Source organism: Mesoplodon bidens, assembly GCF_964165515.1.
Source record: "Mesoplodon bidens genome assembly, chromosome: 17".
Taxonomy (NCBI): domain Eukaryota; kingdom Metazoa; phylum Chordata; class Mammalia; order Artiodactyla; family Ziphiidae; genus Mesoplodon; species Mesoplodon bidens.
Window position 1 is genome coordinate 24,961,312 of NC_138174.1, and position 23,434 is coordinate 24,984,745.

General features: G+C 46.4%; 1 protein-coding gene across 1 annotated transcript; it reads right to left on the reverse strand.

Annotated features, from left to right (window-relative positions):
* Positions 1 to 9,096: 9,096 nt before the first annotated feature.
* RGCC (regulator of cell cycle) lies at positions 9,097 to 22,831 on the reverse strand. The gene is made up of 5 exons (XM_081215170.1): positions 22,582 to 22,831; positions 21,863 to 22,048; positions 12,806 to 12,913; positions 10,746 to 10,808; positions 9,097 to 9,482 (listed from the first exon to the last, which is right to left on the reverse strand). Exons 1-5 carry the CDS (start codon positions 22,628 to 22,630, stop codon positions 9,475 to 9,477), a joined length of 414 nt encoding a protein of 137 aa, XP_081071296.1. The 5' UTR covers positions 22,631 to 22,831; the 3' UTR covers positions 9,097 to 9,474.
* Between the last annotated feature and the right edge of the window lie 603 nt (positions 22,832 to 23,434).

Below are 23,434 nucleotides of genomic sequence, written 5' to 3' on the forward strand. Positions count from 1 at the left end.
GCAGATGCAAACTATTATATACAGAATGGATAAACAACAAGGTCCTACTGTAGAGCACACAGAACTATATTCAATACTCTATGATAAACCATGATGGAAAAGAATTTATTTTTATATATATATATATATATATATATATATATATATATATATATATCTGTCTAACTGAATCACTTTGCTGTACAGCAGAATTTAACACAACATTGTAAATCAACTTTATTTCAATTTAAAAAAATACAGGGACTTCCCTGGTGGCTCAGTGGTTAAGAATCCATCTGGGGCTTCCCTGGTGGCGCAGTGGTTGGGAGTCCGCCTGCCAATGCAAGGGACACGGGTTCATGCCCCGGTCCGGGAAGACCCCACATGCCGCGCAGCGGCTGGGCCCATGAGCCATGGCCACTGAGCCTGTGCATCTGGAGCCTGTGCTCCACAACTGGAGAGGCCACAACAGTGAGAGGCCAACGTACAGCAAAGAAAAAAAAGAATCCACCTGCCAATGCAGGGGACATGGGTTCGATCTCTGGTCCAGGAAGATCCCTCATGCCATGGAGCAACTAAGCCCGTGTGCCACAACTACTGAGCCTGCGCTCTAGAGCCTGTGAGCCACAACTACTGAAGCCGGCACCCCCTAGAGCCCGTGCTCCGCAATGAGAGAAGCCACCACAACGAGAGAAGCCACCGCAATGAGAAGCCTGCGCACCGCAAGGAAGAGTAGCCCCCACTTGTCGCAACTAGAGAAAACCCACGCACAGCAACGAAGACCCAACGCAGCCTAAATAAATAAATGAAATATAAATAAATTTTAAAAAATACAAAAGGATCCAGATGTCATTTTGCCATGTGCCCTAGAACCCATGGGGCCGTGGCCCTAACCTGTTTTATAACTTCTCTGAGGACCAGCTCCAAGCACAATGGGCTTCCTCAGATCAAGGTGACCTCTCTCCCAAATGTTTTCCTCGGCTGCTGCTTGCTGACTCCTTTGCCTGCTAGCGTTACGCAACTTCTCTTATCTGCACGCGAGCAATTGATAAGTGAATGTCCTTCTGGACACAGCTAATCTCCCCATCAGCCCTCAATCACTTGAGATTATAATGGTTAATTATACTTCGGGTTTGGGGAGCTCATTTTCCCCCTGGTACATTCATGTCTCTGATTTCACCTTCCTGAAACTTTTTTGTCCGAGACACAATGTTTGGTCACTTAAAGCTTCAACCGCAGCATTAGTTTTCTTGTGTCTAAAATGAGGTAGCTAGGGACTTCTCTGGCGGTCCAGTGGTTAAGACTTCTCCTTCCAGTGAGGGGGTGTGGGTTCCATTCGTGGTCAGGGAGCTAAGATCCCTCTATGCCTCGCGGCCAGAATACGGAAACATAAAAACAGAAGCAATATTGTAACAAATTCAATAAAGACTTTAAAAATGGCCCACATCAAAAAAATCTTTCAAAAAAATAAAAAATAAAATGAGGCAGCTTGACTGGATGAGCTTTTTGTGTTTCAGCCCAAGGAAATGCCGCCCATCGGGGCAGAGCTGGGACAGGGCATCAGATGCCAGCCCCTCTTCTGTTTGGGAGACGTGCAGCCAACCCTCCTTCCAGAATGATCCTGAACTCTGCGTCCTTTTAAGTTTCCTTCCCTTTGAGTCTACACACCTACCAAAAACCTCACTGCGTAATTTATCCTGTTTCCCAAGCTCCTCTCTGTCTACCTGAGTTCTCCCAGGGACGTACTCCATACTCCTGTTTCCCTAGACGGATAGCCCCTCACTCAGAATCCTTCCATAGCCCGGTGACTCTGCTGCTCTCTTCACCACTCCTTGCCCTCCAGATACCCTTGACAAGCGAGAGGTCACACTCTGTTCCTGCGCCTCCCAGACCTGTTCTTGGCTGGGCAGGGGCTTCCTTTGGCTTAGATTCCACAACCAAGCCATGACTCTTTTGGTTCTAAAACAGGCTCTGGCCCTGAGCCCAGGACAGTAGGTCACACGCCTCCTGGGAGCACGTGGAAATGGTCCCTTCCCATGCGATGCATGAAAACTCAATTACAATCCTGTTTTGAAATGTTGACAAGCAAGGACAAGCCCAGCGGAAGAAGGGCCACTCCAGCCCAATAGACAGACCAGGCTGTTACCAGCTCTACACCAGACCCTCTGAGGGCACTGCACCCTCCTCCAGGTCTCCAAAACCAGGGCCCACGTCTTTGTCTCCTTCCGTCTGATTCATAACACACACATATGCATATACAGGCACACATATACATACAAGTACACACACACAAGCACACATGCATACATCTACTCAAAGACACCCATGGTGTGCTGACACCATGTTCTGTCCACAGGGGGCTCAGAAGACTTCTCTGACTTTAGAACCCTGGAGTTCTAGGAAAAGGTAAATATTATGTCAGAATCAGCCTAGCATCAGACATCTCCCTGGAGTGACAAGGAAGTCCACCTCTTCCCCTTACTGCCAGTCATGGCAATTGAAGTTCCACCATTAGAGATTCATTTCTTTTGGCCTCAAAGGTCTCTCAGTCTTCAGAGCTCTCTCCTCCCCCAGTAAACTATAAGTAGCTGGGGAAAGGATTATTATGGGCCCCCAGCACCAGTCTTGGCCCTGGATTCATTTTTCAGATGCTTTGGCAGGATGAGAGCAAGGCCCTAGAGAAGGCAAAGCAAAAAGACCTGCGAGAGGATGGTAGCCCAGCAAGGTAGCAGAGGAGACAAGGTGAACGAGCACCCCAGACACAGTGCCACGCCCAGCCTGCCTGGGTTGTGGAAGAAGTGAGCCGTTTCACTCATTCCGTCAACAAATATGAACTGAGAGCTTACTATGTGCCGGGCACCATGGCCGGCACTGGGGATACATGGCAAGCCAAACTAGAGATGGTCCTTGAATTCAAGGAGCTTATGGTCCACTTGCAAGAGAGTGGGGAGAAATTAACCCCAAAAAATCACCCAAATGAACATGTCATTGTAAACCAAGATGAGTGCACTTAAAGAAGGTGCTACAAGAATAGCACCAAGGACCAACCTAGACTGGGGGCCAGGAAGGCTTTCTGAGGAAGTAATGCTTGAGCTGATCCTAAAGAAGCAGAATTAACCAGAAAAACAGAGAAGAGCAGGCAGTCCAGGGAGAGGGAATTGTGTGTGCAAAGGCCCTGTGGTGGAAAGGAACCACCCAATCCTGCCATTGTGCATAATCCTTAGCCTTCAGTAAACTTTGAACTTGAAGGAAAATATTCCTTTCTAAAAATGGGTTTCCCTTTCCCTTTCCCCTTCCACTTACCCCTGCCCTTCAATCAATACAGAGTGACACAGAGAAAGGTGAGCTGGGCAGGAGAAAGCCTTAAAAAAACAAAAGCTCCAGACAGCAGCTATGACAGCTATTTCCCGTTTGGTGTCTCTCACCACAAACCTCCTTAGCCAAATAAATTAGCACAGGAAAACATTTTGGAGAAGGGTGTGGAAGAAACACATACTGAAAAGCCAAACATATTCCATCTGCTTTTCTGAGAAGAGCTGCAAGTCTGAGGTAGAGGCCAGACCCCACTCAACTGTAGGGGCCAAAGAGACTCGTGGACATTTAGTCCTAGGTCTGTGTTTAACCTGGAGGAAGCTGAGGCCAAGAGAGGGGCCGGGATTCACTCACCGGCAGGGCTGAAGCTTGAAGTCCATCTCCTGGCCCTTTGTCCTGTGTTCCCTCCCTGCCTTACTCCCTCTGGGCCCATCAGACCAAACCTGCTGGTTTTCTTCACTCAGACAAGGAATAGTGGGGTTGGAACTGCCCTCTGTGACCACCGTAGGTGATGCTTAATTTTGCCTTGGGTACAGGAGCCCAATGTCCTTGTGTTATGAGGTGGAGGAGGAAGAGGGCTAGATGCTTTACATCTATATTCAGTTTTCACAATGACCCTGGGAGATTAGGACTCACCTCCCCATTTTATAAATGAGGAAACAGAATGTCTATGCCCAAGGTCAGCCAGATACAGGGCGGCAAGGTGGGATTTTAACCTGGTCTGGTTTGAAAGCCCATACTTTCTCCCCTTTCCCCCATCCCATCCCAGAGGGGTATTTCTGCAGAGAATCCTCCTCAGGGTCCCCAAGCTCAGCTGGTTGTCAGTAAAGCCCCCATCACCACCTACTGCCCCCAGCTCAGATGTGCCTTCTCACCCTTGGGGCCGAGGTGCCGATACAGCCCACCTCGCTCATAATTCCTCAGGAAGACATGCCATTGGTTCCTCTGTCCCAGCCCAGAGGCTGGCTGGGGTGTGGATGTGTGGGCTGGCACTTGATCCTCTCATTTTGGGTGTGTGTCATATTTTTTGTTTTGTTTTGCTTTAGCTCTCCCTCCCAGGAGTTTGAACAGAAAATTCCCAACTCAACAACATACTATTCACATCCTACCAGCCCTGCATGCTCAGAATCTGGCCTTGTTCTGTTCCAGAAAAGCCCACTGGCTGACACTCTCCAAGGAACAATCAAGCAATTTGCAAAGGCCATGCTGTGGGCACTCAGGTCTTGGAGGAGGTGGAGTTCAATAGACCTCACTGGGGTGAGATTACCTACAGTGGCATTTCCCAAGGTGCGTTCCAAGGAAGACTAATATGCTGTGGATTATCGGTATTTTTTCCAAAAAAAGAAAAAAGAAAAAAAGGCAGGTTTTTTGGCTACAGGATTTCTCAAAGCCTTCAACATTCTGTGGCAGAGATGACTAGTTGTCCTCCAATACCCATTCTCTTTGTCTTTCTTTAATAATAGAAACCTCAAGTTTTATTTTTATTATTATTTTTTAAACTTCATTTTTTATCTATTTATTTTTTTGGCTGTGCCACACAGCTTGTGGAATCTTAGTTCCCTGACCAGGGATTGAACCCAGGCCCTCGTCAGTGAGAGCATGGAGTCCTAACCATTGGACTGCCAGGGAATTCCCAGAACCATCAAATTTTGGTTGAGCACTTATCTGCTCAGCAAGAGACTTTTTCTCCCAGCCTCTCTTGCAGCTGGGAATGACCATCTGACTAAGATCTGGACAACGGAATGTGAGCAGAAGTAATTTGTGTCCCCTCTAGTCATGTCATTGAAAGAAATAAGCCTGTGCTTGACTTGCTTTTTCTCCTTTGTGTTGGCTGGGATGAAATGTGATGACAGGAGCAGGAGCAGCCACTTTGCACCAGAGAGTCACTCAGCCATCCTTGTACTGCTCACCTCTGGGCTGTTAGTGTGAAAGAAACTCCCATCTTGTTTAAGACACTATATTTGGGGTTCTCTGATCCATCACCTTAGACTGAACCCTACATAATTTATGTACTAATGTGCACAATAAATCTCTAAGTGAAGTATATGCAGCACTTTTCAAGTACCTATGACCTTAATACCTAGTCTTCAAAACAGCTTAGGAATGTGCTCCTGAAATGCATTTTGAGAAACATGGAAAACACTCTTTTCAACATTCCCAGAACCCCAAGCTCTGACTCAGCCCACAGCCTGCTTGTCCCCAGTTACTCATTCAACAGAGGTTAGAGCACAAACTACCCTCCTCCCAACACTCTTCTAAAGGAATCCACTTCCTTTCTCCAAACCACTGACCTTCTCCTCACAACAGGTCACAAAGCTCCATACCCTGCACATCTAACTTTGGGAGTCCAGGTTCCAGGAGACCATAAAGAAAGAGCTGGCAAATGAGGTAGATCCTCAAATCCTAAAGAGGCTACTAATAAAAAGGTATAGTATCCCAGTGGAAAAAAAGGTTTATCCAAAGCAGATAAATGTTCCCAAGCATGAACAAAAAACAGTTCCAGGTAATGGGAAAATTATGTTTAGAAAACAAGTTAAGGGCTCATTTGATGAAAAAAGATAATATTCCCACATCGTACTTAGTGGTGAAAGACTGATAGCTTTTCCTCTAAGATCAGAAATAAGAGTAGGTTGTGCCCTCTCACCACTTCTTTTCAGTATTGTACTGGAAGTTCTAGCCAGGGCAATGATGCAACAAAAAGAATTTAAAAGACATTCAGATTGGAAAGGAAGAAGTAAAACTATTTCCATTTGCAAACGGTATGATTTTGCATATAGAATCAGCCCCCACCACACACACACATGCAAAACCCTATTAGAACTAATAAGTATAGGAAGGTTGCAGGATACAAAATCAATATACAAAAATCAAGTGTACTTCTGTACACTAGCAAGGAACAATCTGAAAATAAAATTAAGAAAACAATTCCTTTTACAATAGTATCAAAAAGAATGCTTAGAAATAAATTTGACAAGGAAGTGCAAGATTTATACACTAAAAACTACAAAACATAGTTGAAAGAAATTAAGAAGATATAAATAAACTGAAGGACATTTCATGTTCATGAATTGGAAAGAAGACATAATGTTGCTAAGATGGCAATACTTCCCAAACTGATACACAGATTTGACACAATTTCTATGAAAATCCCACTGCCTTTATTGCAGAAATTGGCAAACTCATCCTAAAATTTACCTGAAAATGCACGGAATTCAGAACAGCCAATATAATTGTGCAGAGAACAAAGGTGAAAGACTCACACTTTCTGATTTCAAAACTTACTGCAAAGCTATAGTTATCAAGACTGTGTGGTACAGGAATAAGGATAGACATATAAATCCCTGCAACAGAATTAAGAGTCCAGAAATAAACCCATACACATAGGGTCAATTGATTTTCAACAAGGGTGTCAATACAATTCAATGGGGGAAAAATAGTCTTTACAACAAATACTGACATGACAACTGGATATTAACATGCAAAAGAATGGAGTTGGACCCCTACCTCACATCATATACAAAAATTAATTCGAAGTTGACCAAATACCTAAATGTAAGATTTGTATAATCTTATAGAACTCTTAAAAGAAAATATACAAGTAACTCTTCGTGACCTTTAATTAGGCAGTGGTTAGATATGACACCAAAAGCACAGGTGGCAAAAGAGAAATAGATAAATTGGACTTCATCAAAAGTTAGTGCTTCAAAGGACGCTAACAAAAAAGTGAAAAGACAACCGACAAAATAGAAGAAAAATTTTCAAATCAGATGTCTGGTAAAGAACTTGTATACAGAATACATAGAAAACTCCTACAACTCAACAATAATAAAGACAACTTATTTAAAAATGGGCAAAGGCTGTGAATAGACATTTCTCCAAAGAAGATACACAAATGGCCAGTAAACACATAAATAGATGTTCAACATCATTAGTCATCAGGAAAATGCAAATCAAAACTGCAATAAGATACCACTTTACACCCACTAGGATGGTTATATTCAAAAAGATGAACAACAGCAGGTGTTGCCAAGGGTGTGGAGAAATTGGAGCCCTCATACATTGCTGGTGGGAATGCAAACTGGCACAGCTGCTATGGAAAAGTTTGACAATTCCTCAAAAAAGTTAAACATAGGGTTATCATATGGCCTAGAAATTCCACTCCTAGTTATATACCAAGAGAAATTAAAACATATATCGGGCTTCCCTGGTGGCGCAGTGGTTGAGAGTCCGCCTGCCGATGCAGGGGACACATCGTGCCCAGGTCCGGGAAGACCCCACATGCCGTGGAGCGGCTGGGCCCGTGAGCCATGGCTGCTGAGCCTGTGCGTCCGGAGCCTGTGCTCCGCAACGGGAGAGGCCACAACAGTGAGAGGCCCGCGTACCGAAAAAAAAAAAATATATATATATATATATGTATATATATATATATATATATCTCCACACAAAAATTTATACATGAATATTCATAAGAGCAATATTTGTTAGCCAAAAAGTAGAAACAACCCAAATGTCCCTCAACCAAGGAAAGGATAAACAAAATATGGTATAGCCATACAGTGATTATTCAGTCATAAAAAGGAATGAAGTAACGATTCACATACAACATGGGTGAACCTTGAAAACAGTATGCAAAGGGAAAGAATCCAGACACAAAAGACCACATGTTGTATGATTCCATAGGTACTCAAAACTACTGAATTGGGAATTCCCTGGCAGTCCAGTGGTTAGGACTCCACACTTTCACTGCCAAGGGTGCGGGTTCAATCCCTGGTTCAGGGAACTAAGATCCTGCAAGCCACATGGTGTGGCCAAAACAATTTTTAAAATTTATTTTAATTAAAACTGCTGAAATGTACACTTCAAGATGATGAATGAATGGGTATGTGAATTACATCTCAATAAAGAAATAAAGAAAATATTTGGGTTCAACCCAAAAGCTTTCCCGGAAATTTGGGGAAAAGAAAAAGGTTAAAGAAAAGGCACTTTATTGAATAGTTTCACAATGCCCTGAAAAACAGATCAAATTAGTAGTTAGCTTTTGAAAATATAAATAAAATTATAAGTACTTATGCTTTGGATTTGTGTTCTACAGGAACATAAGGATTGGAGGGTTTTTTTACAACTTGATTCTGATTATCAAAGTAATGCCTGGTTATTTTAGATGTTTTAAGGATAGAAAAGCATAGCTAAGAAAAGTATGGACTCTCCTGTTTTTTATGCCTCTCCCCCTCCTCCACAGAAGGCAGGTGGGGGTGTGTGGGTGGGTCACTGCCCTCTACAAGCGAAGCCCACTTTATGGGAGACCTTGCATCTGGACCCTCCAGCTCCACTGAAGCCACCTGGACGTTAGCATCCAGGCCAGCATATCAAATCTTCCTCAGCACACAGATTTTATAAGAGCACCATCATTTATAAGTCCTCCAGTTGCCCCAACTTGCCCTGGATTTTGAGTACACCTGGTATTTCCCCTAATTGAAGGAATGAACCTGTGGCACCTAAAAAGGTGCTAAGAAATGAGGAGAATGGAGATAGAAGAGAAACCCAACTTTCATTAAAACTGCAACCCTCAAATTAAAATTTCCCATCAATCTTATGCCAGCATTTCCCTTTAGAGCCCCGAATGAACTGCCAAGTAACACTTTCTCTCATTTACCATCCTAGTACCTAGTGCAATGCGGCAGCGCCCAGGGTCCATATTAGAAGTCAAGCGGCGTGTTATTTCCACTTGAATACTAGTTGGATGGACCTATATTGAAAGAAATCAAGAGAAAAAAAAAAAAAAAGGAAAGCTTACAAAAGACAGACTTCCAGTTCAAAGTTTATTTGCATACAAAAATATATTATAATGGGAAAAGCATAGTACTGTCTCCAACTATATATAATTAATTACAAATATTTTCATAAAAGCACTTTAAATTACAGAAAAGCTATGTTTTAAGAGGAAATACAACATTAGCATGAGTCATCTGTTCTAACACGCTGCAAGCAGGTAAACAAAGTCAATTTCTAACTTGCCCAGAGATGAGCCCAAAGGCATTTTTAGGACGAGAATGAGAATGGCCTGGTGGTAGATGAACAGCATCTCTGGCCCCTCCAGCAGCAAATTCTGTAGCTGATTTTATCAGGTCCTCTGAGCTCTCTGAAGCTTCTCCCTTATGATGAAAGGACCCAGAGCTTCTTGCTTCACATACCTGTCAACAGGAGACAGAGAAGGTGATCCACTCACGAAAGCCAACAATTCCTATGCTTAGCCAGAGCACACCTCTCAGACAGGCATCAAAGCACCAAACTTACTGGCAGGCTTCCCACGTAGTATATGTCTGATTAACTGGTATGACTGGCAGCCTGCTGCAATTTCCATGAAGTCAACAGGCGTGTCACATGGGTCTAATACAAACTGTGCTGCAATTACAATCCCCTCTGTCTTCTGATGCAGGATAAGAAAATGGGCAACAAAACCTTCCAGTAAACAGAAGCTGCACAAGAACTTTCCACCTAATACTTAGGTCTGTCTGCAACCATGTTTAAGAACAGAGTTCTTGTTAAATAACCAGCTTTGGATCTATTTTTTCAGATTCTACCCAGCTATTTAGCAGAGTATAGCATAAAATATTTCTTAAGGAAAATCAACTCTTTCATTGTAAAATGAAAGGGGCTAGGATGTAATTCTCCAGGCCTGTTGTGTGACCGAATAAGGCCCCCCAAGGGTAGAGTTGCTGAAACTGTCATCCGGGAAACTCTAGCTGATCCTTCTGGCTCTTGCAGTCCTGTTCTTTGGAAATAGACTGGGTGGATTGATTCTCAGGGTCCCTTCTTCTAGGCATCCCCGTAGCAGTTATGATCTAACATCCTCAGGTCTCAAAATTTTTGGTCACAGAAAATGGGGTGCCATTAGTGTAACTGCCAGTGGGAAACAAGGTACTGTGTACCTAATCCAGGTCTTTTAGTAATTGGCATGGGTCTTTGGTTACAGGATCTCCCGAAGCCAATTCTCTCTTTGGGGACCCAACCCTCTAGAAGTCAGACCTCACCAAACCCCTGATCTAACTTGTGAAATTTTCTCTGGCCCCTGAGATGGAACCCCCTGGCTTGTCAGTATAATGCTTGATGGTCAATAGGCTGATTTCTTTTCTGAAAAGCCTGGCAGGCCACCATGCTGGTAAGCCTCCAATCTTGCTCTAACTACTACTTTACTCTCCATTTCTCAAACAAAATGCCATTGTTTGCTGGTGGTCAGTTCTCACTGTTTGGAAAGGCACACGGTCTACTTCAATGTAAGCTTACCCTCAGAATTTCTTTCTGAGCCACTAGGGTCCTGTTTCTGAACCTACAAAAGCCTTATGATGTAACTTCCTGCCCCAGGCAAGCTGGTAAACATTACAGCACTTTATCAGAGGTGCTGGTTGGGTTTTCTGTTTGATTTTTTTTTTTTTTACTACCGGGCATGCACTCACTTGCTAAGGTTCTGTCGAGATCAGCAATAAAGTCTTCTAGCTCTTTCGTGTCTCCTAGTTTGGCTGAAAAACAAGAGTTGAGGTTCAGTTTCCGTATCCAAGACAGCTGATGACTCCGACTTTTCCAGAATTATGCGACCCCATCTCTTTGTCTTCAGAGACTTTATTAAAGAGTGTCCTGTACCAACCCTAAGTGGCTGCTCCAGTGTTTACTTATAGTCAACTCGGAAACTTATTCTGAAGATTAGCCTAAATGTTTCTTTCTGGTTTTTGTAGTTCATCACCCCCCATACCCCACCCCTATCCCAGCAACCTGGAAGAAGTATCTCCCTTCACTACCTTAAAAGTTGGGAGATGCGGGGAGACAGGGGCAGGGAAGGAAGATTAAAAGTTTGAACTTTTTGATTGTGCAAGATTTGAGTTAGTCAAAATATTCGGGAAGCACGGCACTGTGTGGAATGGACACCCAGATTCCCTAATTCCTGCTAAACTTCTCCCCTGACGCAATTTTGTTCATGCTTTCACTCCAGGGCAATGCTTCAGCCCTCATGGTCCCTCCAGGATGAAATGAACTAAGCACTACAGTTCCGTGTCAAAATGGTACAGAGGGCTTCCCTGGTGGCGCAGTGGTTGGGAGTCCGCCTGCCGATGCAGGGGACACGGGTTCGTGCCCCAGTCCGGGAGGATCCCACATGCCGCAGAGCGGCTGGGCCCGTGAGCCATGGCCGCTGAGCCTGTGCGTCCAGAGCCTGTGCTCCGCAACGGGAGAGGCCACAACAGTGATAGGTCTGCGTACCGCAAAAAAAAAAAAAAAAAAAAAAAAAAAAGGTACAGAGAAGGCGACAGGAAGCTCCTGGGTCTAGAGAGCCTCATCCCATCCAGGTGCCAGCACAGAGTAACAAGTCCTCATTATGATTTTGTTCCTTCTGTATCCTGAGACAGGTACTTCTTTCTGTGTATCTTATTTTTTTCTCTAGAGTTCATCATTCATGCCCTCTCTGAATGCACTACTGGATATTTTTATTAATTAGCCCCCGCTGGCCACAAATAGCTCATTGTTCTTAGCTTTTAAAGTCAATTTGCCACTAGGGCTTTCTTCTCCTCTTCAATTCCTACCTCTTGAGGATCAGGTAACAAATCTGGGTCCATTTTAAGCCACTTTCTAGACTGTTCTGTCTCTCTCAATTCAATAGATCCATTACAGATGAGGGGCTGGACAACGGCAGAGTCCCCAGTGGCTGCTAACATTGTTATGTTGAGAAGAGGATTTTAAAATGTCCTTTTGAAAAAGGGGGAAATGCTGCCTTCATGCCAGAGTGAGAAAATGATGGAATCTTCATATTTCTTTTTAACTATGTTCCACTTTTATTGCATTCTGCAACGATTTTCAGCAAGTATAATGTTTCTTAAGGGAAAAAAACTGCTTTTGTTTTCAAAAGGGCACTTGCCCAATATAAAAGAACATTCAGCTCTCTGGCTGGAGACACTTTACTAGTTCCAAAATACAAGAAGCTGCTCATGCATCTTTAAAAACCTTTTCGGCCTATTAATATCACAGTAGAGGTAGGATGGAGCTGCCATTTTGAATTATGTTAGATCATTACTTGTTTCATAATGATGACCCCATTTAATTGCTAAATTGGTCATCTGAAAGCATTAGTTAAAGAGTTAATGCAAGAAAAAGAACCCAACTTTCTGCAAAGCCTAACTGCTGAGTTTTACATTCTAGAACCAACCAGTCTTGGGAGGCCACTGCCATTTGACACTGTCTTGATGACACCACAAGAGAGAAAGCAAAGTCTAGCGTCTACATGTCTTTTCTCCCTGTGAATTTGGTTTCCTGCCCCCTAGTTATCTGATTTCACTTTCAGGCTGATCAAAATCCTGAGAACTGACAAAATCCATTCCATGCTGTACTATACTAAGATACTAGTCTTCTCTATTTGTTTTGCACATTTGGGAAAGATTGGTTAGGGGGAAGGGGGAAGAAAGAAGAGGCTGAGACGCAGGAGGAGGGAGGAAGGAAGCAAAAACACTCACAATCCAACTAATGAACTTACCTTTCCGAGGAGGGACAGCGGGAGACAGAAGAGCTGGAGTGCTGTCTGTGGGAGAATTCAGTTTTTCATCACTGAAGCTGAAGCTGTTCCTATAAAGTGAATCTGCACCTTTCAGGAAAGAAAACAGAACTCATTAGAAACGATTTTCAGTCTTATGGTCTATTGCCAACCAACAGTTTACCTCCCAAAGGAGCAAAGTTATAAAAAAAAAATAGGTTGGTTTCCAGATTTTATATTTATGCCCCCAAATGATTTGAGGCAGGAGAGTGTGCCTGTATATGTGTGTGAGTATGTGTCTCCAATCAGGCACACCAAAGGCCCTTGCTTCCCTAAAAAAAAAGAAGGGGGTGACAGGATCATCATGACCAAACCAGCCCCCTTTGTGACAAACCGGAGCCCACTGCCCAGTGGGTGTCTAACTGACAGCTAAGCCAATGCTTGGCCGATGAGGGTGAGGGGCTTCCCTTGGGATTTGAGACATAAGGAACCATCTTTCCTGGAAGATGTCCCTTCTGCCCTCTGAACCCCCTAAAATACAAAGACAAGGTTGGATCCCATGACTTAATAATCCTCCCTGCCTGCTCATGAGAGTCTTTGTCATGGTTTTCCTAAGCTCCTACATTCTGGGGATAAGCTAGAGGGTCAAAGATAAAGATTTCTTCTCCCACAGGTTGTCTATTACAGTTTGGGTGATTTGCTGCCTCCATTATCATACCCTCAAAGACCAAAGCAAGAGCAAGGCAAGGTCCCAGAAGCAGGGCTGAGCTGAGTCAAGGAAACCAGCCCAGCTACTAAGTATTCAGATGCCCTTGAGCAAGATAATGTCTCTGGGCCTCAGTTTACCCATCCATAAAATGGGAAGCTGGACTAAATAATCCTTAAAGTCCCTTCCAGCTCTGAAGTTCTGAGATTCTATTTCTCTAAGTCCTGCCAAGGGGTAGGAAACCAACCCACGGCCAGCCAGCCGTGTGGCTGTGACACAGAAAGGAACTGCTGGCTGAGCTGCACTAACTCAAAGGCTCAAAGGCAGACCTGGTGGTGGAAGCAGGATGTGGCCTCTGAGGTCACAAAGGAACAGCCTTCCCAGCTAAAACAAAACACAAAGCCAGGCACGGCTGTAGCAGAGATGAGCTCTGGGAAGGCTGTTCAGGTGAGAGAGGGTGGCTGAGCCATGAGGACCTGGTCAGGCTCCCTGTCCTCCTTGGGATTCGCTCAGTTTTATCCAATCACCTCCAGCTCAGGAAGAGACTAAACCACCTTTCTTTGGTCCCCTTAACTCAAAATGAACAGGACTAAGTTACAAAAGACATGCCCAGAATAAAAAAGGGTTTTCAGAAGCAGAGGTTTCTGGTCCTAGGAGAATTCCTCTTCATCCCTAAAGACTGCTCCAAGTTCCTGGAGCAGTTCCTGAGGCCTCCTTACTGGTCCTCCCAGCCTCCCCTGACCAGGCGGCCCCAGAGCCATTTTGTCTTCCTGGCCTACACACCCATCGCATTCAGTTTTCCAAACATGCCCAACCCTCACAGTTGATTCTTCCTTCATAGGTCCAGCCCGGGTCACCTAAAAGGATGACAACCATTTTTCAAGGCTTTGATGATGAACACCTACTGAGATCTGAAACACCAAACCTTACCCTTACATTTCCCCAGAAATTATTTCCCAGAATAGTGGTCCTTTGAGAAGAGCTGTGTGATCAACGAACTCTAAGAAACACCAAGCACCCCTGGAGGGTCCTCTGATGTAACCCCACTTTAACGTGCCTGAGACATCTTGTGATAAAGAAACAGACTCAGGGACTTCCCTGGTGGTCCAGTGGTTAAGAATCCGCCTTCCAATGCAGGGGACGCAGGTTCGATCCCTGGTCGGGGAACTAAGATCCCACATGCCACGGGGCAACTAAACCTGTGCGCTCTAGAGCCCGTGAGCCACAACGAAGAGACCAGGCGCCGCAACGAAAGATCCAGCATGCCGCAGCTAAGACCCGACTCAGCCAAACAAATAAATAAATAAATATTAAAAAAAAAAGAAAGAAAAGAAACCAGCTCAGCCCTATTTACCCTGGTTTACTTGCCCTTGGGACAAGCGTCTCAAGACGCTTGTACTCAGTGGAACTCAACGTGGGAAGCCCTTCTGCTCGCTTGTCAGCTGGGCCGCCCTCTGCAGCATTCTGGGTTTTCTCAGGGGGAGGCCTTTTCCCTACGCACTGGAAAGTGGTCACGCCCATCGCAGAGACTCGTTACTGCTTGTCGCCACGTCAGAGGCAGGAGAATCGCCCCAAATAGAACCCGAGAGACTTGTGGGGAAAAGATGAGGTAAGACTGAGGGGGTTAGGAAAACCACAGAGGGCGCTGGGGAAGCAGGCCTCGTGCCGGGACTCGTGAGCCAGGAGAAAGGAGTATGATGTCTCTGGAACATTATCCTTGGCTCCAAAGGACACCTGAGAGCATCACCCCCATCCCTGGCCCAGAGTGCTGAACCCAGGACTCGCTGGCAGCACCCCTGGTCTCAGTCTCACCACCACACCCTGCACTGCAGGCCCTTCTCCTGACTTGGGACTTCACCTCTGTTCTGCCCCGACTCTCCATCAATTTTACGTCCATGTATACTCATCCCTTGGGAGGGGGCAAACACACACACACACACACACACACACACACACAATTTGTTTGCCGCACACACAGGTTGACCAAATGCTGTTGAGTCTGGGGGGAAGGAATGACCTAGACATGGAAAAGGTCATTGCAAAATGGTAGGAAAAAGGAATCCAGTGAGGATTCATGAAAAATTCAGGTAACTCACTTGGTTTTGAGACTCTGTAGCGTCATAGTATACTAAGACATCACCACGGCTTACGTCTTACCCTTTAGAGCCTGGTGTTTATGTGCCTTTTTGATCTAAGTATTTTCCTCAAACTCAGAAAATATATAGACAAACTGCCTGTTATTTGACTGACAAATTCAGCTGCCAACTATTAAATACACTGTTCAAATAATCAGAAGTTGCCTCTTACTGATAATGAACTTGTGCTACTCCCACAATGAAGGAGGGGAAAAAAAATTCTAGTTACAATACACACACACACACACACACACACACACACAGAGACACAGGCATGCCAACATAGCATATGCTCACTTCCCCTCTCCCCTCACACTACCGCCCCAGACTCAAACACCTACACACCCACCCACCCACACACACACACACACACACAGCCTCACACACCAGCTCACTGCTACACCCTGACGCCTCTCTATTTCCATGAGTTCCAGTGCACAATCCGGGCCTGACCTGACTCCAGGCTCCAGAGTGTTCAACCATCAAAAGGAAATGAAGCCCCAGCACCCCTGAGTCAAACTCCTCCACAGTTGAGTTCCACCCTGTGTTCATAACTGCTCTACACCTTATTCCCCAAAACAATGACCAGGACAACCGCAGGAGCCCCAGAAGCTGCCACCCTAGAGATGTGTGGCACCGAGGCCGTGTGAAAGCTGTGTGACCCTGTGCAAGTCACTTCATCTCTGAGCCTTAGCTTCTTCTCTTGCGAAAGGGGAATCAGTAAGCCAGGCGCTCCTGTGATACCTATGGTTTTCATTGCTTTTATTCTGTTTTCCCAACAAAATGGAGGAAGACACTCAGGAGAAGAAAGGTCACCAAAGAGAGTAAGAAGACTCAAGATTCTGGGCCCAGGCTTCGTCCACTTCTTCAGATAAATTCCTAAGAGAAAATTTATCTTCAGATGTGCCCTAGAACAAACCTCCCAAGAACAAACCCACAGACATGGAAGTACCCCAAGCTCTAGACCTCTCTTTACCCTTTATCCAATAAAATTTCATTCCATGGACTTACAGTGAACAAGATTTCATGCTAGGTGTATATTAAAAGGGAAGCAAAGCCTGACTTCCTGTTCTTTTCATTCCCCTAGAACTCTATTTCTTGAGTTCTAGAAATAACAGCTCATTAGTCTGATAAAGGACAGGAATGTGTCACAGGCTGATAGCATAGTAATGTATTGTTGCCCCACCCAATATTAGGTGTTGCCATTAACAGGGCTTCAAGGGACACATAACAGTGATGATTTGGGGAACCGCGGCAGGTGGCAAGACTAGATATTTTAGATGTTGTAAACATCTACTGCTATCGGCTGTAAAGCCCCGTCAGAAATGTCCTTGGCCAGTCAACTTGGTGCGCTGAAGCTAGGAACCTCGAATTCAGGGACCAAGTTTTCTAAGACATCATCAAAAGTATTGTGAGCATATTAAATATGCAAACATCTAACTGCAAGAGCGTCAACAGAGCTTGGGAAACTCAGCTACAAAAACAGAGGCTTGTTTAAAAGGTAGACGTGCTTATTTCATTTGGGGGTGGGGAGAAAGGTAATTTGGGGTTGGCACCAGCGTGTGCTACTCCAGAGGAAAGGGAAACCACAGACAGTAACCCTGGCCCAGAGCTCCTGTAAATATAGAACAATCCCACACATTTCAGGCAAGCAAACCATAGTAATTAACTGAGAAAAAGAAAGCCTTGGACCTGTTTCCCTTTTGCCACAAGGAATGGTATGCGGGTGTTGGGGGAGGTGGGTTGAATCTCCTCCTCAAAATCTAAATTCCAACAGCCTCCCTGAAAGTGGGATATAATAAGAAAACGTTCCTCAGTTTCAGCACTATCGCCCCCGCTTCCCTTCTGAGACTGCTCAGTCCCTCTAGATACCCCTCCAGGTGTCAGCCAGTGACACCTGTCACCTGCCTGGAATTCCTAACACACACCAGGACACCCTGAGGGCTCCTAACTTCTCAGTCTCTCCCACCTTGAACAAGTTCAAGTTCTGGTCTCAGTGCCTCTTACGCCAAATCAGCCAATAGGCTACCTGTCATGCATGCCCCCCCACCACGGGCCATACAGTCCCCTCTCCCAGGGCCAAGCTAGAAGAGTCGAGGCAAAGAAATCCAGACATTCTAGGTCCTGCACATGCTAAAGAAGCCAATTCCTCATTCCCTACAATGGCCCTGCAAAATCATAATAGCTCCAGCATTCGGAGTAGACTTCAGACGTTTTCTGTTAAGTAGCAAAACACTTCCCCCCTCAAAGGAAAAAGGAAACTCCAATCCGTCAAAGATATAAGTTTGCATCACCTTTTAAAGTTCCAGTTAATATTAGAAACTTCTTACAAAATCCATCGGTGGAATCATAAATTAACACATTGGTTAAAATGTAGTATCTGATGAGTTAAAATGTCATCAAACACATTTCAGAAGTCATGCTGTGAGCTTACAGTTTTGAAAATACTGAAAAAACAACAGATTTTTCAAAATAAGTTCAAACCAAAGATGTGCACAATGCCTGAAGCACCTCCGAGGATCGCGTTTGAACCTCGCTGCCCTCCTAACTGTGCTGCCCTTTTACTGCCGAAGTTGAAACCGCTCTCATGAAAGTGTCTGGTGTTACCTGTTGGAACCGAAATCTAGAAGAAAGAAACAAAAGGAACTATTTTCATCAGCCCCCATTTGAATGCCACCCCTAATGTGAAGTTATCTTGCCACTGTTATTTTGGTCCTCTTCATGTCTTAGAAGGATTCCCTGTAAGTGGAAACAGGCAAGAGTATTTCCTTATTAAATATCCGTTCTTCTCTCCTATCTAAGTAACTTGCTTCTCTGGGTGGAAGAAGGAGTGTCTACTTTTTCTCCTTTGGATGCAAGCAAGCGAAATATTTTTTAATTGAAGTGTAGTTGATTTACAATATTGTATTGTTTCAGGTATACAGCAAAGTGATTCAGATATATATATATATATATATATATATGCATACATATATTCTTTTCCATTATAGATTATTACAAGATACTGAATATAGCTCCCTGTGCTATATAATAAATCCTTGTTGTTTATCTATTTTATATATAGTAGTATGTATCTGTTAATCCCATACTCCTAATTTATCCCTCTCCCCCCTTCCCCTTTGGTAACCATAAGTTTGTTTCCTATGTCTGTGAGTCTGTTTCTGTTTTGTAAATAAGTTCATTTGTACTAGTTTTAGATTCCATATATAAGTGATATCATATAATATTTGTCTTTCTCATCTTTTTTTTTTTTTTTGAGAGAAAAGAAAGGGTTCTTCAAGAAACAGGAATGCAGTAGGTACATCTTCAGAGTGACGGAGCTGTAAAGGTAGAGTGAAAACCAAGGTCCCAAGGGTTTAGAGCTTCATGCATAACATTTTCACACAAGACACTGGCTCAAATGTCTCTGACTTATGTGACACAGCGTGGCATGTGCATTTTATTATTTTTTTAAAAGCATCCAACAGAACAAATATTTTCTTCCTCATCATGAGCTTATGGATGTTTCTAACATCATCATTAAATAGCATCCTTTCCATTTCACAGCTAGAGAAAATGAGGCCCACTCCTCATGCAGGGCCCTAACAGAGCTCAGCCTGGGCTCCACAGACCCGGCCAGGTGACCACTGCCTTGAAGAGACACCTTCAGACACAACCACCATTGATAAACAGGCACATGATCCCGGTCCAGTGAGACTTCAAGTCTATCCCGGAGGACCTGGTTCACAAACCAGCCAACCATCCATGGTGATAGAGCAAGACCTTAGAGAGAGAGACAGCCCAACGGGTTCCACTATTTTATCAGAAAAGAGGAGATAACAGTGCCTACGCTCCAGGACTGTAGCAGAGATCATACGAGATAACACATTTAAAGCAAAGCAAAGAGATCATTAATGGTTAGAGCTAATAAATAATAATAGTAATCATAGAAAGAGCCGGGCAAAAGAGAGCTGCTCTTCCACACACCACAACTACTGAAACCCGCGCGCTCTAGGGCCCGCATGCCGCACCTACGAAGCCTGTGCGCCTAGAGCTCACGCTCCGTAATAAGAGAAGCCACCGCAATGAGAAGCCCGCGCACCGCAAGGAAGAGTAGACCCCGCTCGCCGCAACTAGAGAAAGCCTGCGTGCAGCAACGAAGACCCAATGCAGCCAAAAAATAAATTTAAAAAAAGAGAGAGCTGCTCTTATTATGATCATCCTGGTGCGTCTCCCCTTTGGTGGGCTAAATTTCAGTAGGATCCACGTCTCTCAAATATTCTCTTCCACAGAAAAGCATTAAACAGACAAATGAGTATAACACATGTCTGTGATCCATTCTTAGCGGCAATTAAGACACATATTATGCGTCCTTAAGAAATTACTATTTAGATACACTGCTTCTGCCAGGACTATTTCTAACCTGCCTCATGGAGGCCAAACTACACATTTATAGAAAAGACTAATGTCATCTGAGCCTTCCTTATACCCTCCCGTTTACCTCTCTAACCACCAAACTAAGGGTTAGTTTAACAGTTAACAACAAAAGCAGAAAACAAAGTACACACACATACCCTAAGAAAAACTACAGACTATTCCAAATATCTCCCCCCAAACTGTTAAGAATGTGTTTCGAGTGCCTTTTCTTTGAGGCCTCTGAAAACAGATCCCAGATCTGAAACCCTACCCAGAGGGAGTTGCAATCACCCATGAATGGGTGAGCTCAGACCATATTCTAGCCAAATGCAGCTGTGGTTTAGAAAGGAGCTGTTCTTTGCAAGACAGCGGCACTGGACAGACCGTGCCAGCTTTCTTTCCCACGGGGGAGAGAATTTGTACTTGATGAATAACTTGCTCCATGCCCCAGTAGAAGGAGACATATTTAAGTTTGGCTACAGACATGGAGACAAATTTCAAAATTTTTTAGACTTCTCTTTGAAATTGAAAATAAGCGGTCTGGTCATTAGCAACAAAGTCCAAACATACTGAACGGAAAATTAACAGCATACGATTCCATTCCCTTTCACCTCAAAAGCTGCAATTATTTCTAACGCTTGGGCAGGGCTGCCAAGAAAAGTCAAGCTGGAACTCAAGTTTCTGACTCAAAGCCTGAACTGGGTGGCGAGTGTCCTTTATTCCTTTTCAGAAGGACAGCTCGTGTGTAAGCCTAGGACTGTATCTTTGCCCTGTAACAAGGGGGAGCTTCAGATTTCAAAAGAAGGGAATCACAAGGAAAGGTCATTGTTTTTATTTCCAGAGTCAAGGACAACAAAGGGAGTGACATTCACGCTTGTATCCCATCTAGGGAATGAAGCCTCAAGAATTACCCAGAAATGTTTAAAATTCACTTTGAAAAATAGTAAGTAATCCAGGTTGGGTAAAACAGCAGTCACATAATACTGAAAAGTCACCCGATTTGCTGTTTGACGCCTGAAAAGGTATCCAAAATCCTTACAGGACACTCAAGTTCCTGGAAAAAATGGTCTCTCTTTGTAACAAGGTTGCTTAGGACAGAGAGACATGGGGGGTAGTTTCCACGATGAGCAAAGTCACCAGAAAGCAGCTCTGGGCTCATGTGCTCTCTGCCCACCCCCAACTGGGTGGGGAGTCAGAGCCAGCCGTCCACGTGATGGACCTGCCTGAAGGATGAGGGACACTTTCTAAATACTTGAGCTCAGCAGTGCCAGGGATTCTTCCAAAACTTCAGGCAGTGTAGCAACAAGTCTGGGAGCTCAGGGCCAGAAGAAAGTGCAAGAAGTGTTTCAAAAATCTAAGAACGGGAGCTTAGGAAACCTTTCCTGGTTTCACAAATATGTGCATATTATGCCCTCCCATGCGCCCCGACCCCATGCCTGTGGCACTTGCTCCACATCTTCTGAAGATACTGCTGAGAGAGGAAAGACGGGGGAAGGAGAGGAGGGGAGGGAGCCGCGGGAAGGCCTGGCTGGGGTCCCAGGAGTCCTGCCGCTTCGACCCTCCTGCCTCCTGACACCTGCCGGCGGCAGGTAGACCAGCCTGCCCTCCAAGAGCCTTCCCGAGACCATGCTCAGGGGTCTTGTCCCCGCCGGGCCTGCAGCCCCGGAGACGCCTAGAGTCCTAGAGACCGCGCTGAGCTATGGGGCTATAACTCCGCCCGGCCCCGATAAGCAAGCTGAGCCCCGAGCCCGGAGCGCTCCTCCGCGGGCCGGGTACGGGGAGTCCCCAGGGCTCCGGCACCTTCCCCGGCGGGGCCACACTTACTCTCCGAGTCGCTGAAGCCGCTGCTATCGCTGACGCTGGCGCTGCTCCGCCGCTTCATGCGCTCCAGGTGCTCTTCGTAATGGAAGTGGCGCTCGTGGAAGGGCGACGCGAAGTCGGCCAGCACCGCATCAAACTCGCACAGCGCGTCGCTCAGGTCCCCCGCGTCGGCCGAGTCCAAGGCCGGGGCTGGGGAGGCACGGTGGGCTCAGGTGAGGGTGGGGCGGGGCGGCCGTCCCAACCCCGGCCCGGCAGGGGCCGTACCGTTCCCGAGGATCGCTAACTAACGCTGACCGCGCGCTGGCCCGGGGACAGCCCGGCTGTCGCTGCCCGCTGCTCGCTGTTATCTTTTAATAGTCTCCACCACCCCCGTGAAGTGCGCCTTGGTGTCGCGCCCGTTTTCGAGATAAAGAAACTGAGTCTCGACCGGGGGAAGTTGCAGGCCGAAGGTCACGCAGCTAAGCGGACACAGCCGAACGCTTTCCCACGCGCTGTCGGGGACTCTTCCCCGCGTTCGCTCCCCGGGGGCGCGTGTGAACGGGGCGGCGGTGGGAGGACTGAGTCAGGATGCGCCCGTGACGTGTCGGGCTCGGACCCCCAGCCCCGCGTGGGGAGGAGGCTGAACCAGCCCGCCGGAGAGGCTGGGGGAGGGATGCAACGAGATGACGCGGGATCCCGCTTCTTTCGCGCAAGGCCCCGGCTTTAAGGAGACCCCCACTCACCTGCGGCCGCGGCGGCCGCGGGGCTGCCCTGCGCGGCGGGCGGCTTCATGGGCGGGCTAGGCCCGGCGCGCGTCGGGGGGTCCTGCGAGGTCTGGGCGCGGGATCGTGCAGACGCTCCCGCTGAGGCCGCCCGTCCCCTCTCCTGGCCTCGTCCCGCTCTGCCTGTCCCCTCGCCCGGCTGCGCTCCCGCCTCACAGCTGCCTGCGCCGTCCGCCCGCCAGATCTTTCCCGGCCGCAGCCACCGGCAGTCCCGAGGTCTTATAGCCGCGGGCGGGGGCGGGCCTGGGCGGGGCCACGGGAGCCTGGCCGCCGGGTCTGTCCCTGCCGCCGTGCCAGGGACGCCCCTGTCCCCCAGGCACCGCCCTCGCCACGCGCCCGTTGGGGAACCGCAGTGACGCGGAGTCGCCGGAGCCCAGGTTACAGCCCCAAATATTTACCCGCCGCCTTCCCCGCGCGCCCTGACAACGCGCCCCACGAAAGTAGCTTTGGCGACACCAGGGCCCCAAAGAGTTTAAGGCTGGTGCTCGGCTGATTCCCGCCCTGTGCCCAGAAGCTCCACGAGCCTCAGTTGCCTCATCTGTGAAATGGAAATGCTGAGCCTCCTGGGTTTGTTGGGAAGAATAAAGCAGGCAAAAGCCGTGGAAGACCCAGACCCATATGGGAGCCGCAGAGGGAGTCTCCCGCGCGTCCCCTCCCCAGTGCCCCCAAGGGACTTGAGGTTGCGGGCGGACGGAGTAGAGAGGGTAGGGGGCCAGAGGGACAGAAGTCGGTGGAGTCCAGGAGTTGAGGAACCTTCATTGTTCCCATCCCCGAGCCCCAGAGCCTGACTACGGTCCTGGGTGTTCACGGCAGC

Excerpts from the sequence above, each read along its gene's own strand:
- RGCC (XM_081215170.1), bottom strand. The coding sequence starts at position 22,630 with ATGAAGCCGCCCGCCGCGCAGGGCAGCCCCGCGGCCGCCGCGGCCGCA. Across the intron at positions 22,049-22,581 it reads CGCGGCCGCCGCGGCCGCAG|CCCCGGCCTTGGACTCGGCC; the intron begins GTGAGTGGGGGT and ends GTGCCTCCCCAG. Across the intron at positions 10,809-12,805 it reads CGCTGTCCCTCCTCGGAAAG|CCAAACTAGGAGACACGAAA; the intron begins GTAAGTTCATTA and ends CTTGTTTTTCAG.